This window comes from Labrus mixtus, chromosome 14 (genome assembly GCF_963584025.1).
Source record: "Labrus mixtus chromosome 14, fLabMix1.1, whole genome shotgun sequence".
In the NCBI taxonomy this organism is placed as follows: Eukaryota; Metazoa; Chordata; class Actinopteri; order Labriformes; family Labridae; genus Labrus; species Labrus mixtus.
Genome location: NC_083625.1, coordinates 23,869,713 through 23,885,514, shown reverse-complemented (window position 1 = coordinate 23,885,514; position 15,802 = coordinate 23,869,713). Strand labels below are relative to the sequence as shown.

Below are 15,802 nucleotides of genomic sequence, written 5' to 3'. Positions count from 1 at the left end.
GCAGAGTCACACAGCCACTACAGGGGGGGGGAAAGGCTCAACAAGGAGGAGGAGGAGGAAGACATATTCCACTGGAGGGAGGGAGCAGCAGCCTCCAAAACAGGAAACACGGATTACACCGCCCATCTGGGAAACTATCACACCGAGACAAAGTTCAGTGAAGGTGCAAAAACATTTGAGGAGCAGGGAATGTGAAAGGTCTCATCAGGTGCTCAGGGTGCATGTCTTTGTAAAAGTCCACGTCAAGATCATTGTCAAGAGGAATAAAAGCCCCGTGGATGTTGCGTTTTATCAAAAACTCAAGTAACATCAAAGCTGAAACAGGACCTGCCAAAACATGATTTATCTGTTTTAAAATACCTGGAAGGAAGGATGCTGCACAGATTTGCTCGTCAATATTCAATTATGTAATTTCTATCTCCTGAAACACAAAACACATTACGTTTAATCCCCCTAAAGCCAGTGTAAGAAAACAGCACTTACTCCAACAATTTCCAAATATAGATTCTCTATACCACCCCAGCTCCACTTGAAATGTAGCACACTCCATTAGAGGGCCTGAGCCAGACGCTTCAGGTAATTACCAGGACCCGTTAGGCCTGAATGAGCGGCCCGCTGTAGCCTTCGGCTCCCATTTTTGAGGCACAATGTACCATGATGAAGGAGGGTCACAGACTGGCTGTGCTCGGCTCGGACTCCAAAGTTCAATCTACATGGCAGAGAGCATGAATAAAGATGGCCTTTTCCATCTTCCTTCCACCTCTAATGTCACTGTCAGTGAAGACGGGGAAAGGCAGAAAGCAGGGACTGGATGCATTTGCCTCGTTTCTGCATGGCTGCTCCTGCACGCTGCGTTTCTCACTCAAGTTATAATCTGACCCAGCTCGGTTTCCTTCTTCCTCTTTCTTGCTCATCCTCAGCGGAATGGCGACATGTGACTTCGGATTACTTGCTCTACCAGAATTTCCTAAAAGGATGTGTTAGAAATCAAAACTCAGGAGCGATAATTGTGCAGCGTGATGCCAAGAGTCTCCAGGGAGAGGGAGTCGCCCTGCAGGTGTTGGCACTGCCAGCCTGACTGGGCCGGCTTATCAGTCAGAGGAGGGTAAGAGGGGGCATTAGGGAGGTATCAGATCACACAGATTTTAACACCTCCCTCAGGCTCTCACTTACAGTTTCTCTCTCTCCTGTTCCTACCTGACAATCAAGCGGTGAAATCTGTATCATTTTTCATCGTGCGGCCAATAACATATCATGACAGGGTGATCGATGTTCAAGTGCTGCTTTTACAAAAGCTGTGAGCCGTCTACACTTCCAGCTATCTCTTACAGCAATCACTCTCTTAGATGTATAACCTTGAGTGAATCCAACAAAAAGGTGCATAGGAAGGGAGGTCGCTGAATTTCATTTTCAGACGTAATATTTGTCTCGCCATAGCAGTAACTCAGAGAAATAAAAAAAAGCAGTCCACCTTTTCTCTGCCTTTAATCATCTAATGTGCTCAAACAACTTGAAGGACTGGCTGTGAGCTAAACCACCATGCAGAGACAGAGTTAATAAACTTCTCTTCCGTGTTCAGACCAGACGTTCCTCAAAGATTTATTAAGACCATTGCATAAAAAAGTAGCTGCAGTGTTAGCTTGACTAAAAGTCCATCGTTACACTAATGGTCTGAAGACATATCAGTTTTAAACATGTTCTAATGCACCAATAAACACACTCACACTAACGCACTACCACGGGAAGGTTCACTTTATCCTGCCTCTCTAACCTCTTAGAGGTGCATGTGTGGCTAAGCCTGGCCCTGGTCAAACAGACACCCAGACCTGCAGTATTTTGCTGTAGGCTTAATCCACCACAGAGACAGAAAGTTGGCCCCGTCTCGTCTAGTCGCATTTGTGTAAACTTGCAGCTTTGAGAGCGATATAAAGCAGAACACTGCAAGTAGTTGCAAGTTTCAAACCGGCTTCTCAAGAACTCTGCTCTTATCTGGCCTTAAGAATCACCTCTATTTCAGAGGGCACTCCCCACTCCGCTGAACTCAATCAGTGAATCAATACGAGCATTCTGGTTGGTTTTTCAGCAGCTGAGCCTGATCTCCGACCTCCATATGAAGAGTGAGCAGCATTAAGAGGATGTACCTTCACAGCCTAACAAAATGTGCATGATCCCTGAAGCAAAATGCTCTCATGTGTTGTCTCGGGGCTCCTACCTGCAAGCTCATGGTGGATGAGATCTGCAAAGTTCGGGTCGTCCCCCCACCAGAACAGCCAAAGCTCCCTCCGGCCCGGCCGCTGGCTGCGCCGCCATACGCTGAGCACGTCGGCCTTCAGGCAGCGGCTGAAGCTGCACAGGATGGGGTCCTCTTCTGTTACCGGGAAGAGGATGGGTGCAGAGGTGGGACCCTGCCACACAAACCTCTTCCATTTGATCCCTGTCAAGTCAGCCTGCAAGAAAAGAAAGGGAGAGAGGGGGGGAGGGGAGAGAGAAAGAGATTGTCAGTGTGCAAAGTCGCTGCTTCAGGATCCACTCAGCACCTTGGAGTAAACATGTGCTGAGCAGGGTGTAAAGAGGAGGGATTAATCCTCTTTTATGGGGCAGTTCACCCACCCAATAGCTCTGACAACAAGACACTGAGGCTGTCAAAACTGACGGGACATATAACAGAGAGACAGGGAATGTTTGAAAGATGAAAAGATATGTGGTAGATGGCAAGAAAAAAGAGCAACATAGTGTTGATTCAAAAGAGAAATCGCCCTAAAAGTTGTGATGTTTGTTTGCTTCCACTAAGAACTGTGTACTTGTGCTTCACGTTCTTTCAATATCAGACTGAACAACATGTTCCAAACACAAGGAAGGAAACAAATAATGCTGGTAAATGTGGTCTCACCACCTTAATCCTCATTATTGGCGTGTACTGGGGGCTGCCTTGCCTTTCTATAAACACTGTCTGGCTTTTATAGAGAGAACAAAACAGACAGGAAAAAGCCTCATAGGCAGTAAATCACTAGTGGGGTTATTAAGTGTTAAAGCAGGAACATTACGCTCCACTGCTAGCTAGCACTGCTGCTTATCACCCCAGTGCTGACAGGCTACGCATGTCTACCTAAACACATGAACAAAAACACACTAACTACCACAAAAATACACACACACACACACACACGCAACGCCTCAGGCATACAGCCCCATTTCCGCTGGCAATCTAGGTCCTCTATCTATCCTTGTAGACATTTCAAGTAATCTGTGCACATGAACTGTTCATTTTCATGCCGTTTAGTCTTACTCCGTTCAGGCCGAGTTGGCATGCTGTCCCTCTGTATATTCAACCAATTAATCCATTACAATTCAGGGGATATCTTAAGTCTCGAGCAGAGGCGCTGAGCCTGAACAAGTGATTACCCGTGGCTGTGGCGGAGCGGTGGTCTTTCGCCTGGCTAGGGATAAGCCGGGAGATTTGCGGTGTTAGTTGTGATGGGGGTGGGGGGGTGGTGGCTGGGTGGATGTTGGGGAATGTCAAAACAGAGCATTGTGTGGCGTCAGCTGGAGCAGAGCTGGATCACAACAACATGTTAGAAAAGAATGAGACGTAGGGAGCTCACAGGTGGAGAAATCATGAACACAGGTGAAGTTGGAATAACTATGTTTTTATTTAGAGAAAGAGTAGCCTATTTATTGAAGGAGATTATAATGTGGGAGTCTAATTTGCTTACATTTTCTCACAATTCTGACAGAATTGTCAAACTAGTAGCTCAAACCTTTAGTAGACAGGAAGTCTTTCAGGCTTCACAAAGCAAAGATGAGCTGCACTTCCCTCCCAAACAGTCTCATGTGGACTGTTCATATGTGCATGCGTACATGTGTGAAGAGGGAGTCGCTTTAAAAAAAATTATAATAATTTCACCACCACAGCCTTTTAAAAAAAAAAAGTTATTCACATGTCCACATAATACACCAGCTTACTGCTAGCTTGAGCGCAGGACTGGGAGAAATGGCTTAAAAATAAAATCTCTGATATTTCACATTGAACCACTTTTAATTGGTTTTATGGTACTACGTTATCTGCCTTGTTGCAGGCTGCTGTTTTCATGTGCAGCCTGAAAGGTGCCACACAACCCTACAACTGGACTGCATGCATCTCTCTGCATGAGATGATTAAGTACGTCGGTCTTGCTGCTTCTTTAAGATGCCACAGACCTGGAGAAAAACCGTCCAGTGGACAGGGATTTACTACGTAAATCGGGGGCGCTGGTGGAGATTGTAGTCCTTCGAGCGGGCGGCCCGGGTTCGAATCCGACCTGTGGCATCTTTCCAGCATGTCATTCCCCACTCTCACTCTCTCTCTGATTTCTGACTCTATCCACTGATCTATCACTCCAATAAAGGCCAAAAACACCCAAAAGAGATCTTTAAAAAAAAAAAAAAACTGCATAACTAAACCACTTGTGGATGACCAAGAAGCTGAAGGGATGCCTCCATTGTAACCTACAAGTGAAGAGAACTCGTGCTTTGTTATGAGCCTTGGAAGCTCAGGGACGTGTTGTGAATCATAACCATAACTACCCATGAATAGATGGAAAGCTAATAAACAACATTCTTAACCACTCTTTTGAATTTATTGATCAAATCTATCTCCATCTATTTCTCTACGAGAATGTGATTCCATTATTATGTGGTAAACATAGGGCAGCCGCACCATCGATTAACAGATCATTAATAAATGGAGAGCGTGTGGTTACGGGGATTTGTTCTCCGCCGACAACTCAAAAAGGGAAAAAAAAAATAGCTGGCAAGCATACATGAGCCCAAGGTTACACAGTGGTGTCATCATGACTGAACCCAGGATCAAAACAATACGATCTGTGATGAACGCTACGGCTCCTGGAAGAGTCAAACGCCTGCTAGACATCAGAGGGATGAGCTCCAGGGTGCAGCCAGCAGAGGCAGGTCTGTCTGTGTGTGTGGAACGACAGTTAGGCTGCTCCTTCCTGTCTGAGTGTGAGAAACACCACGTTACACCTGCACCTCGCCAGGAAACATCTGTGCGCACAAAGCAAAGGGAGGGTGGAGACAACGGTTAACTGTGAAACCAGATCATAAGCGGTGCAGCTCGGCAATTAGCAAGTGAACCCCTCCCCCCCCAAACCCACCACCCACCCCCCTCGCATCAGCTCACTGACCAAGGCGGGTCCCCTGTGGTATTGTGTGTTTGACTGTATAAAAGGTTTTGTTCATAAGTGCCCAGCAGATTTTATTATGGGCCTCTCCTCCTCATAGATATTGGTTTCACACTTAGAGATGTGATTATGTGCAGCACACAGACTTCCAGGCATCGAGCTGGTGACAGCGCTGTAATACCTAAGATTGACTTCCATTAAATAACGAGACTTTCAGGAACTCTTTCCCTTTGTCGGCTGGGCGGTTATATTTGATATTTTCTGTCTGATGTTACCCTAACTCGCTTCCTATGTCTTGAACTTTTTTCATCCAAGTCTCTTCATGTTTTAAAGGAGCTCTCGACCATCACAAGAAGAAGATGACACTGAAGAAGGTTTCACATTCGAGACCTGGGCAAGGATCCGAAGAAGCTTGACCACAAAGTCCGATTCATTTGATCAGTGTGAACACAAACGTACCGTACTCGAGTACAGTGCCTTGAAGAGGTGGTCTCCAGTAGATTCATGTGTACTCGAGTACGGTCCGCAGGAGTTGTGAGCGTATCCATGCTCAAACAAGGAAGTGGACCGCTATATGACTCTGAACACCTCCTGTCGCTTTAAAAACTGTGTCACAGTAAGAGGCCAGCTCAACAGCATGGTGGATGTGTGAGTAGGCATCTCAGAAATAACAAAAACATCCGCAGGTAACAGTTTGGACGTGGCCTGCGAGTGGTGGCCAGACGGATGTTAAAAATGTGAATGCAGACCAGCGGGGGGAGACGGGAGAAATCGTGCTCAGGCATGCTTCCTTGATTTAAGTCAAGGGAAATATAATGTATAAAAAATTTTTTAAAAAATGAATATGCATCACGTTAAAAGTTTCTTTGATACTTTAGGTGGATGAAGAATTTCAGAGGGGCTGCAAACTGAGTCGCCTCGAACAACATTATCTGAAGCCATATTCAGACTGCCCTGTGAAGTTTTGACTTCAGTCTGAATGTTGTAATGAGGGGACGAAGTGATCCCACCTCTGTACCGTCTTCAGATGTAGTAACAAAAGGCGTTGCAGAGGAGAGACGGTTTCAGCAGAGCCAACAGGGGGAGAGCAGCGCTGTGTGTGTGTGTGTGTGCATGTATGACTGTGTGTGTATGTGGAGCTCCCACTGTGCCGTGCTCTAGCAGCACTGAAAGGTGATGTGAATTCCCAGAGGGCTTTCACACTTGCAGAAAATCTCCTGAAAACTCTTCAGGAAATATCCAGAAATATGCAGGTGAAAACAGCTACAGAGTGGGCCACCAAAATAATGCTGTGGCATAATCCATAAGAATGTACAAAGACGTGATGATGACTGAACTTAGTTAAGAAACTTGTTTTTTTTTAAGCAGTCTGACAGGGCCTTCAGATTGAAGGTGAGGACTTCGTCATTGTTCAGCATTCAAGAGATTTCAACCAGAAGTGTAATTATTGGACGAGGTCTCATTCCTTTTTTCACAAGAAAAAGAAACTGACCTGGCAAATAAAGCAGCAGTAACCTTGGCTCGGCTTGCGTCTCTGGTGAATAAATCTTTCATACAGCTGAGGGGTTTTTTTTTTTTTTTTTTAAATGTCTGACTGAGATCATGTTGATTCCAGCGGTGTGAAAGGATGTTTTATCCATTAGTGTAAAAATAAAACTTCCAAGGTTACAATTATGAGGAAGATCATTCATGAAACGTCAGCATCCAGATTTTTGTTGCCCCGCGTTCCCCTGTTGTTTTGAATTATTTACTCACACACGAGGACGCCGGGTAATGCACGCTGCAATGAATCAGTCCTCAATCTAAGTACAGCAATTAAGCTGTACAGAGAGGCAGTCACAATCTGCACAAATAGACCATTCATTTAATAATCCTTCAAATGAAAATTAACCAAATGACAACGTTGATAATCAGTTAACTGTAATGTATTAAAGACCAAACAATTAAACAAACATCGGCTGTCTCTGCAGGGTAACTTGTAAATCTGATGCACGGCTCATTTACAAAATCACAACGCGTCAATCATCCCCGTCGACATGTTGTCATCAGAGGGTTAAACACTTTAATCAACAGTCAGCCTCATATCAGACAACCTTTCAAATACAGTAGTGTGTGAGAAGTGAGAAATCACTACAAGCTTCCTGTTATTAAGCCACTGCGGTGCCACTGTACACACACACACACACACACACACACGGCCAACTTTCAAACATCTGACCACATCCTGCGGGCACGGAAACTTTGACCTGCTTTATTTCTGAGATTCAGCTGCTGTAGAAGCTTCAGCTTAAATACTGATAAACGCTGCTGCAGTGCTGTAAATGTGTGATGAAATACAGCAGCTACAACAGCTAGTTGATCTGACATTACAGATCTAGTCATCACATTTCTGTCACTATAGAGCTCAGCGGTGAACGGCCGCCTTTTTAAACTATACTGGTTCTGGAATTACATTTGCCCGTTCAAATCCTCCGGAGGTTGCCGCTTGTTAACACACACACAGGTAGCTCGTGGTCAGACTGAATGAATGGGAATCTAGAGAAAATTAACAGGATTTTCATTTCTGGAACCACACAGTAGAGCTCTATTAGGATGTTTGCATTCACACTGCTGTTTCTTTGCCATGAAGCCATTAAAACTAATAATGAATCCTCCCATTAGACTATAAGGCTCAAAAGAATAATTCAATCACTGTGTTTCACAGGTGTTAAAGTGTCACCAAGAGCTGTGTTTTACTGTCAATATGTTCTTATCTAAAGTGACAAATGACTTACTTAATTCATTACTCTCTCTCCCTCGACTGTCCATCCTTTAGATCTTAACAGCATCATCATTAACGGACACTACATCATCAAACTGTCAGCGCCACCTTATTTCCTAATGATCATGACTCTCTGCAGAGATTTAATGAAACGTTAACAGTGTCGGTTTCTCAACAGAGGCTTCAATATGGAAGCTGCAGCGTCAGCAGAGTTCAGGATTGATCCTCATCTTAAACATATATGAAGAATAATGTGAAATCTGTTCAATACTGAAAACCAGAAACTAGTGTTGTAGTCAAGACCACACTAACCGAGACCAAGATTTACCCGAGACCAGAGTGCTCCAAGGCCGAGATAAGACCGAGACATTTAGGGACTGAGACAGAGTCAAGACCATAACCAAAGCAGAGCGAAACTGAGGCAAGATCATGACCATAAATATCACAAAAAAAATTGTGCAAGGGGTGTGTCACTTACTTAGACCATTACACCGAGAAAAATTTAAATTAATTGAAGTTATTTGTTCTTTCAGAGAGAGACATTTTCCTTCTCATTACAGAGATGATGTGGAAACATAGTGATGGTCTTGATTTTAAATCCAGAGTCTGCCCAGTCTGAGAAAAGGCCGAGTAAAAATGCTTTTGTGCCAACGCTAGACGGAGACCTTCAAAAAGTGGTCTCAAGACTGAGACCAATTTCGAGTATGAAAACACAACCAGAAACTATAAGCAACAATCACCAGTGAAACACTCAGTTTGATCAATACTTGTTTTGTGTTTGTTAATCATGTACAGTTTTGTGATGTTAAGCACTTTGTAACCTGTTAATACTTAATACTGATGATTTTAAGGTTGTGTGAATGTGAGGAGAGAGAGTGGACTGCACCAACACAGACACCACAGCTATCCTGACAGGTATACAAACACGAGAAGAGTGAGACAGTGAGGCTCTGACGCAGCTCTGGAGTCACATGACACTATTTTTATGACGCATCTGAACCTGATGAGCTTATTTGGGAGAATAAGAGAAAAACCTGTGTGTAGTCACTTTCAATGAAACAGGTCTTTTCCCTGCAAGACTTCAAGCAGCGTCTGTTTTGTTTCTGCAGGAAATAAGCCCAGTGTTTGCTCTGCTGATTCATAGTGGATGTTACTAATGATGCAGGCTGAAAAAAGTGTTGATGTAACCAACATTCAACAAACTATGGAACAAAAGAAAATGTGGAAACACGAGAACTTTCCTTTTTGTATTTGCAAATTATCCGCTGCACGCACACAGATGAAGGAAACCTGGGTCTAGAACAGGAAGTCAAAAGCCGTTTTCACATCTGCACTCCTGAAACTATCTGAAGAAACTCAGGAGGACTGCTCCTGCCCTGATTCTTCACACAAGCACCTCACAGCAGGAGACTTTGTTGGGGGGGGGGGGGGGGGACTCCTGAGGCAAGAGGTGACGAAAAAAGAATGACATGGAAGTGGATGATGAAGCAACAGAGTCCACTTTATGACGCTTTAATGAGAATATTGGCCTTTATATCAATGCTGCTTGTTTTGGAGGCTCCTTAGTAAATTACTAACTAGCAGCATCATCCAAAGGGATTGATAGGGCCGCAGATGGCCTAGCAGTTAGGTCCCGCCCTATGTATAGAGGCTGTAGTCCTCCAAGCGGGCGGCCTGGGTTCAATTCTGACTTGTAGCTCCTCTCCTGCACGTCACTCCTCTCTTTCTCTCTCTTCTCTCCCGTTTTCCTACTCTATCCACTGTCCTATCATACAGGCAAAGACCAAAAATACATCATCCTCTGAACACTGCAGTACCTTTTAATATGATTTCTGAGGTCTTTAAGGGAAATATTTCTTAAACGAGCAATTCCTCTTCTAACAGATTTAGCATTTGGGACTCTTGTGTGCTGATTCTTGTTTTATTGAATTAAAAAGCCAGAGGAATACAGTGCTGAAACCAGAGAGTGTACAACACGTGGACGTAGTCTCAGTGACATCAGCCATTCGTTTCTCAAGAGGGGTCTTGAAGCCAAAAGATGGCCGTCGCCTAATTGGAAATGCTCTCAACCTTACTTTAAATAAGCCTCCTGGCAAAAGCGCAACACTCCCTCCAACCTGTCAGTCAACTTATCAATGCACCTAATTATGAAAATGTAGGAATAACTCTGATAACAGATCTTTAACATGCAACCTTATGGAGATTATTGGCTTTTGCAGACTGAGCTGACGCTTTTAGCACTTCTGCATCAGCTTCGTTTTTCAACAGCAGAGGTAACCGCTTGATTGAAACGTAAATTGGCACCACTTGAAGTCTGAAACCTTCCGTATGTTTCTTGAAGTCTTGGCCAAAACGTTGCACTAGAACACATCGCGAAGACTACAGCCGACGGCCAACCACCACGTTCATTCTGCGCATGTGTGAGGGGCGGCGGTAGTCCGTTGTTATGATACGAGAAGACCATTTTCACACCGCTGTCGCTCACCACTCGTTTTATAGGTAGTCTACTAATGGAGAATAATGTCTGATACAAAGTTGAAAATGGCGTTGGCGTTGTCAGCCCTTGGTCTTTTAGTGGAAAAAGAAAAGAAGAGGATACAATAAGGAGAAACTGCACTAATGGGTGAAAGCATGGATACTACAGCGGCATGCTCAAGGGGCTTTCATGAACCTGTGTCGAGAGCTGGAGAGAAATTAAACCTCCCAACAGCCAATCAGAGAGATTCCTCTCACCGACGCCGATTCAAGTCAAGTCGAATCGGCCAAAAAAAGGCCGACTGGGGCCGACAGGTAGAGACAGGGCCGGACACACCGCAAAAACTAGGGTGACGATCTCCTCGGTGTGTCAGGGCCTTTAAAAACAATGTTTGATCTAAATACATTTAATGACATCACACTGTACACTCCCCTCACAAAATACTCTCACATACTCCTGAGTTTGAAAAGACAGGACTGAACAGCCCCCTCTGTCAAAAACCAGACACGACAGCACTCCAATCCTCATCAGCAGTATCCGAGAGGCAGACCGCTCTATCAAGGAGAAATGTGCCTTCTGCAGTTGTTCTGTCTGTCCTTTCAAAACAAATTAGTGGCAGCCTGTGTGCAACAGCAATGAGAAAAAAAATCCTTCCTACGTTCATGCTCTCCAGGCCGTGAGCTCGAGTCTGCATGAAACACTGCTGCTGTGAATCTGGAAGATGTTCCCACTGCAGGAGTCTTAATACATGCTTAGGTATGCGAGCAACTGCTTGTGATGTAATAAGAACTTTAAGCTCTTAAATGACAAAAATCACAGTGCTGCACGAGATAGGAATCTGAGATTAAAGCCACTGGATACATGCAGGAAGCTTTCCTGAGGTGACGCTTACTTGGGGAGGGTGGGTGGGGGGGGCCCGGGGGTTACAACCCCTGATTTTGCCAGCTGCTCACCTTCCCTGTGGCCACTTTAGGGTTCTGGGTCTCAGTAGGGAACACTGTGTTCAAACAGCTGCCTTCCTGCCTTTCAAGAGATGACACAAGCAACAGGTGAAGCTGCTCAAATCATGCCGCAGATGCTCCTCTGCTAGCAAGTCTCTCTTCTCCTGTCTGTCACCTCTCTCTCTCTCTCTCTCTCTCTCTCTCTCTCTCTCTCTCTCTCTCTCTCTCTCTCTCTCTCTCTCTCTCTCTCTCTCTCTCTCTCTCTCTCTCTCTCTCTCTCTCTCTCTCTCTCTCTCTCTCTCTCTCTCTCTCTCTCTCTCTCTCTCTCTCTCTCTCTCTCTCTCTCTCTCTCTCTCTCTCTCTCTCTCTCTCTCTCTCTGATAACCCCCGTCGAGGAGATGACGTGACACCAGCACGTGTCCTGTGTGTGTTTGCATTTTAGAGTTCAGGGAAAAAGCAGCAAACGGGTATTTCTTTTATGTTTAAACAATCATTGCAGCTTAAACTAAAAAAACATCTTTTCTCACTTCCTTTGCAACATCTTGCATGTTTCTAAACTATGTCTCATTACATGTCATACTGTGCACATTTTGATTCATATTATTCTGTGAGTTTCCTGACAGTCTGAGTGCTGCTGTTTACTATTTTTTACTCAAACTTTTCATTTCTCGTCATGCAGCACAAACACTAAGACTAATTCTCGTACGTGTAAACCTGCTTGGCCAATCATCCTGATCATGCCAGAAAATACAAACTTCAACACACACTCATGGTTAGCTCCAGCCAGTCTCCTTTAAAATGAATGGGGGGGGAGTATGCAACAAGTAGTATCATACTCCAGAGCAGACGATAGTGTAAAACTGAGGGGGGGGGGGGTTGGGTACCACATTGTGCTCACATTCTTTCACCATAAAACCACAAAGTGGAGTCTGTTCTGCGGGTGAGTCATAACAGCAGTGGTGTTATGCTTAGTCTCAGTGTGCAGGAAAATGTCAGCCAGACAGGCACAGCACCACGACTACCAGCCTCCACCTCGCCTGTCCACTGTGCACTGAGCGCTGCCTTCAAGTGCTGTCGTAAACATTATAATTACCAGTTCAGCACACAACAATCGACCCAACTAAGTAGTATTGAGAGAGCGGGGATTTTCCTGCAATGAAATGTTACCTTTGGGGGGGGGGGGGGGGGGGGCAGCTTGGAGGCGGTGTCAATTGGTAATACAAGCTGTGTAGTATTTCAGTACCTTGTTATTTTTCTACAACATTACTGCTGGTGCATTTCTACTCTTAGCTTCACTTTGACCACTTTTTTTTTTTTAAATCAACAAATCATTCCAGGTGTGATGCTTTTTCTTTTACTTTCGCTAAGAGTTGCACTTCAGCGTTTAGCAACAAATCAATTCAACAACTTCCAACTCTGGTAACAGGATGTTCAGAGTAGCATTACACACTTTGGCTGACCTACCGGGGAAATTGTTGTTAAGCCTGCTGACAAGCCAATTAACTGCGACAACAAACACATTCAGACCATGTTCTTGATTATCCGACCAGGGGGAGGAACTGTACACTCCAGCGACACCTCCACCTGTGCTTTTAGTGACTTTAAAGTGAAGGAAACACAGTGTCTGTTTATCTCTCAGAGGGTTTAAAGAATACCTGTGAATTGAAAGTGAGTAGGAGCACGACCACAACTATTCCGGGAACTATCAGCTGGCCACAACTGTCAATATGATGCTGAGAAGTAGATCCTGAGGCAAACAAGCCAGGGGGAAGTATTACCTCTTTAGTCTTTATAGTAGTAGAAAGTGTTGCTAGATGTGCAGAAACCTTCATGTTTGCAATGCCCAGGAATGCAGCTTTGCCAGAGATTATATAATGAGCCTGGGGCATGTGCCCTACTTGGTGTGAATACTAGCAAATGAAGTCCAAGGAGGTTAGGCCAGTGACAAACAAGATGATGACATATTACATAAATAATAAAAACAACCCTATGCAAACAAATACTGTGAACGCAACAATCGTGTTGCAGAAAAAAGGAGGGCACAACATGAAGCGACGAGCTGTGCAAGTTGGACACTCCTGCATGAGTTGTCAGTGCTAAATAAAAATAAAGTGATATTTCGCAGTCAAAGCACACAGTGGTTTCCAAAGTTAACTGTGCAGAGTGGAGGAGTGCAGGAGGTGTTTGCTGTTCTTCATATAACATAGTGGAAATGTAATGAGAGCGAGATAGCAAGTTAATAATAAACACGGCGGCGAGGCGAAAGAGGAGAAAGTGCTACAACAAGTTAACTTACAAGGGAAACACATTTGTGCTTTTTCCTTTCTTTTCTTTTTTCTGGCAGCAAAATGCACAACAGTTATTTCGTGCAAACAAGGCGATGTGTTGCAGAGAAGTGTATTAAATGAAGCTTAACCTTGAGTGTTTGTGTAGCGAAAAGGAAAACGGAAATTTGCAGAAGGCACATGAAAAGGGAGAGAGAGGGTGTTATAAGTAGGTGACAAGGTGTTAAAAGCAGAGGAGCGAGGTAATAATAGCGAAGTAGGGTAGCTTGTTGTCCTGAAATGATGTCAGCTAGACAGGGCCGTAAGCCTATAGCTAAGCTCCTATCAACTGATGCCTGTGTGGCTAACGTTAGCTTAGCTTCAGCTAGTTAAAAATGGCTGCTTTCCTTTAGTTTTAAATCTCTTACCAGACAGAATAGATTGGAATGGCAATCCTCCAAGCTGGCCCCGTTTGGTACATAACAAGAACTCATCCTTTCTTCACTGATATGTCCAACTCTCCATCATTTCACGTCCAGGGAAAATGAAGATACAATTCAAAGGGAATCCAAAAAAAAAAAGAAGAAAAAAAAAAAAAAAAAAAAAAAAAAAGGAGATGTGCAGGTCTTAAATAATTTTTTGCAACATTTGGCTACAGGAGAGTTAATTCAACAACCTCCCCGTGTGGAGCGAAGAAAAGAGAGTCTCTCTATGTGGACATTTCCCACAAAAGCACACAGGAAGCTTTACAAAAATAATGTTCATAAAACAAAAAAAAAGAAAAAGGAGAGCAAAGAAGCAACTCTCCCCCCTCCCCCTTGGCCCTAAAACGGTCTCTTGCTTTTAAAAAAAATAAAAAAAAATAAAAACCCCCGTCCTGTGTTACTCCTCCATCGCAGAAATTAGTCTAAAAGCGAAACGCATCCCGTATAAAAACTCTCGAAATGTGCCATCGGGCTATATTTTAACCACCGATTCGATCATTTTCTCAGCCTCTCGGTTCCTGTTGGTTTCCATTTGAATTCATGGATTCCTTTCTTTAATGGCGGCCACAGGGACAACTCTGCCTTCCACAGCCTATTGGCTCATTCGTGGTCAAAAGCTGCGTCAAGCTACGTGAAGACACGGCGGCACAAATCACAAAGCGAGGAGGCACTTCCGGAAAATTAAAACCAAACAAGGGATAAGACACATAAGATAAGATAATACCGGATAAGCTTCAGTGACCTGCCACTACTGGGGGTAAAAGCTGCAGTAGCTGATCCAGGGTTAAAGAAAAAGGTAATTAAGTGATGCACAAAATACAACAAACAACAATAAAAAACACAACCTTTCTCTTATAAAAATCCCTTAAAAGTTTGTTCATGCAAAGAAAATTGCACGACAAAATATTTGAAGAAAGCATATTGTGTATGCCGTTTATTCTAAAAAAAATAAATAAATACATAGACCTCGTTGGATTGCAAATTGTTTAAAACAGCGTTTCTCAACTGGTGGGTCAGGACCCAGAGGTGGGTCGCAGAGCCACTTTTGGTGGGTCTGGAACAAAACTTGTGTAAAAAAAGTCTGTGTAGTGCTTTTTAAACATGTTTTTTTAAATTCACACTTTTTACAATAGGAAGTTAAAACACCTTACTCATTGTTATATTACAAAGTTACAATGTTATAATGCTACAATTCACTTAGCAGACGCTTTTATCCAAAGTGACGTACATCAGACAGTAAGTACAACACAAGCAAGGATCTAGAAAAAAGGGAACAATGTCAGTAAGAGAAAACGATCAGCTCTGAGTCTGATTGGACACACAGGTGCTGACAGGAAGTGACCAGAGGCAAAGCACAACATTGAGGGCAGTTCTTGAGAGCTCTAATCAGTATAGAAACCATCTTATAAGTCGTCGTTATCAAACAAAAACCATCGTCATCATCATCATCAATAATATGGAGACCATCATCATTAAGTTAGTAGGTATTCATGTCATCATTTTAACAGAGGAAGGTGGTGGGTCCTGATGCTATTTTCTGCAGCCTGGACTATATATTAAGAGGTTTTATTATAATAAAAGTTATAATACATTATGTTTAGAAAGCGCTTTCCAGGAAGTGAAAGACACTGTATATTCATAAAAAGAAAAGGAAAGTTTAAGACAACATAGTAAGAACAATCTAACAACAAAGCAACG

The 15,802-nt window shown here is 43.7% G+C and overlaps 1 protein-coding gene across 1 annotated transcript in view; it reads right to left on the bottom strand.

Moving 5' to 3' along the window:
- The window catches only part of med13a (mediator complex subunit 13a), a 94,813-nt gene extending 80,150 nt beyond the window's left edge, over nucleotides 1–14,663 (bottom strand). The window contains exons 1-2 of the mRNA XM_061055894.1: nucleotides 14,048–14,663; nucleotides 2,213–2,447 (exon numbers count right to left, since the gene is read on the bottom strand). Coding sequence (XP_060911877.1) covers nucleotides 2,213–2,447; nucleotides 14,048–14,113 — 301 coding nt within the window. The 5' untranslated portion in view covers nucleotides 14,114–14,663. The remainder of the gene's footprint in view (nucleotides 1–2,212; nucleotides 2,448–14,047) is intronic.
- Nucleotides 14,664–15,802: the final 1,139 nt, after the last annotated feature.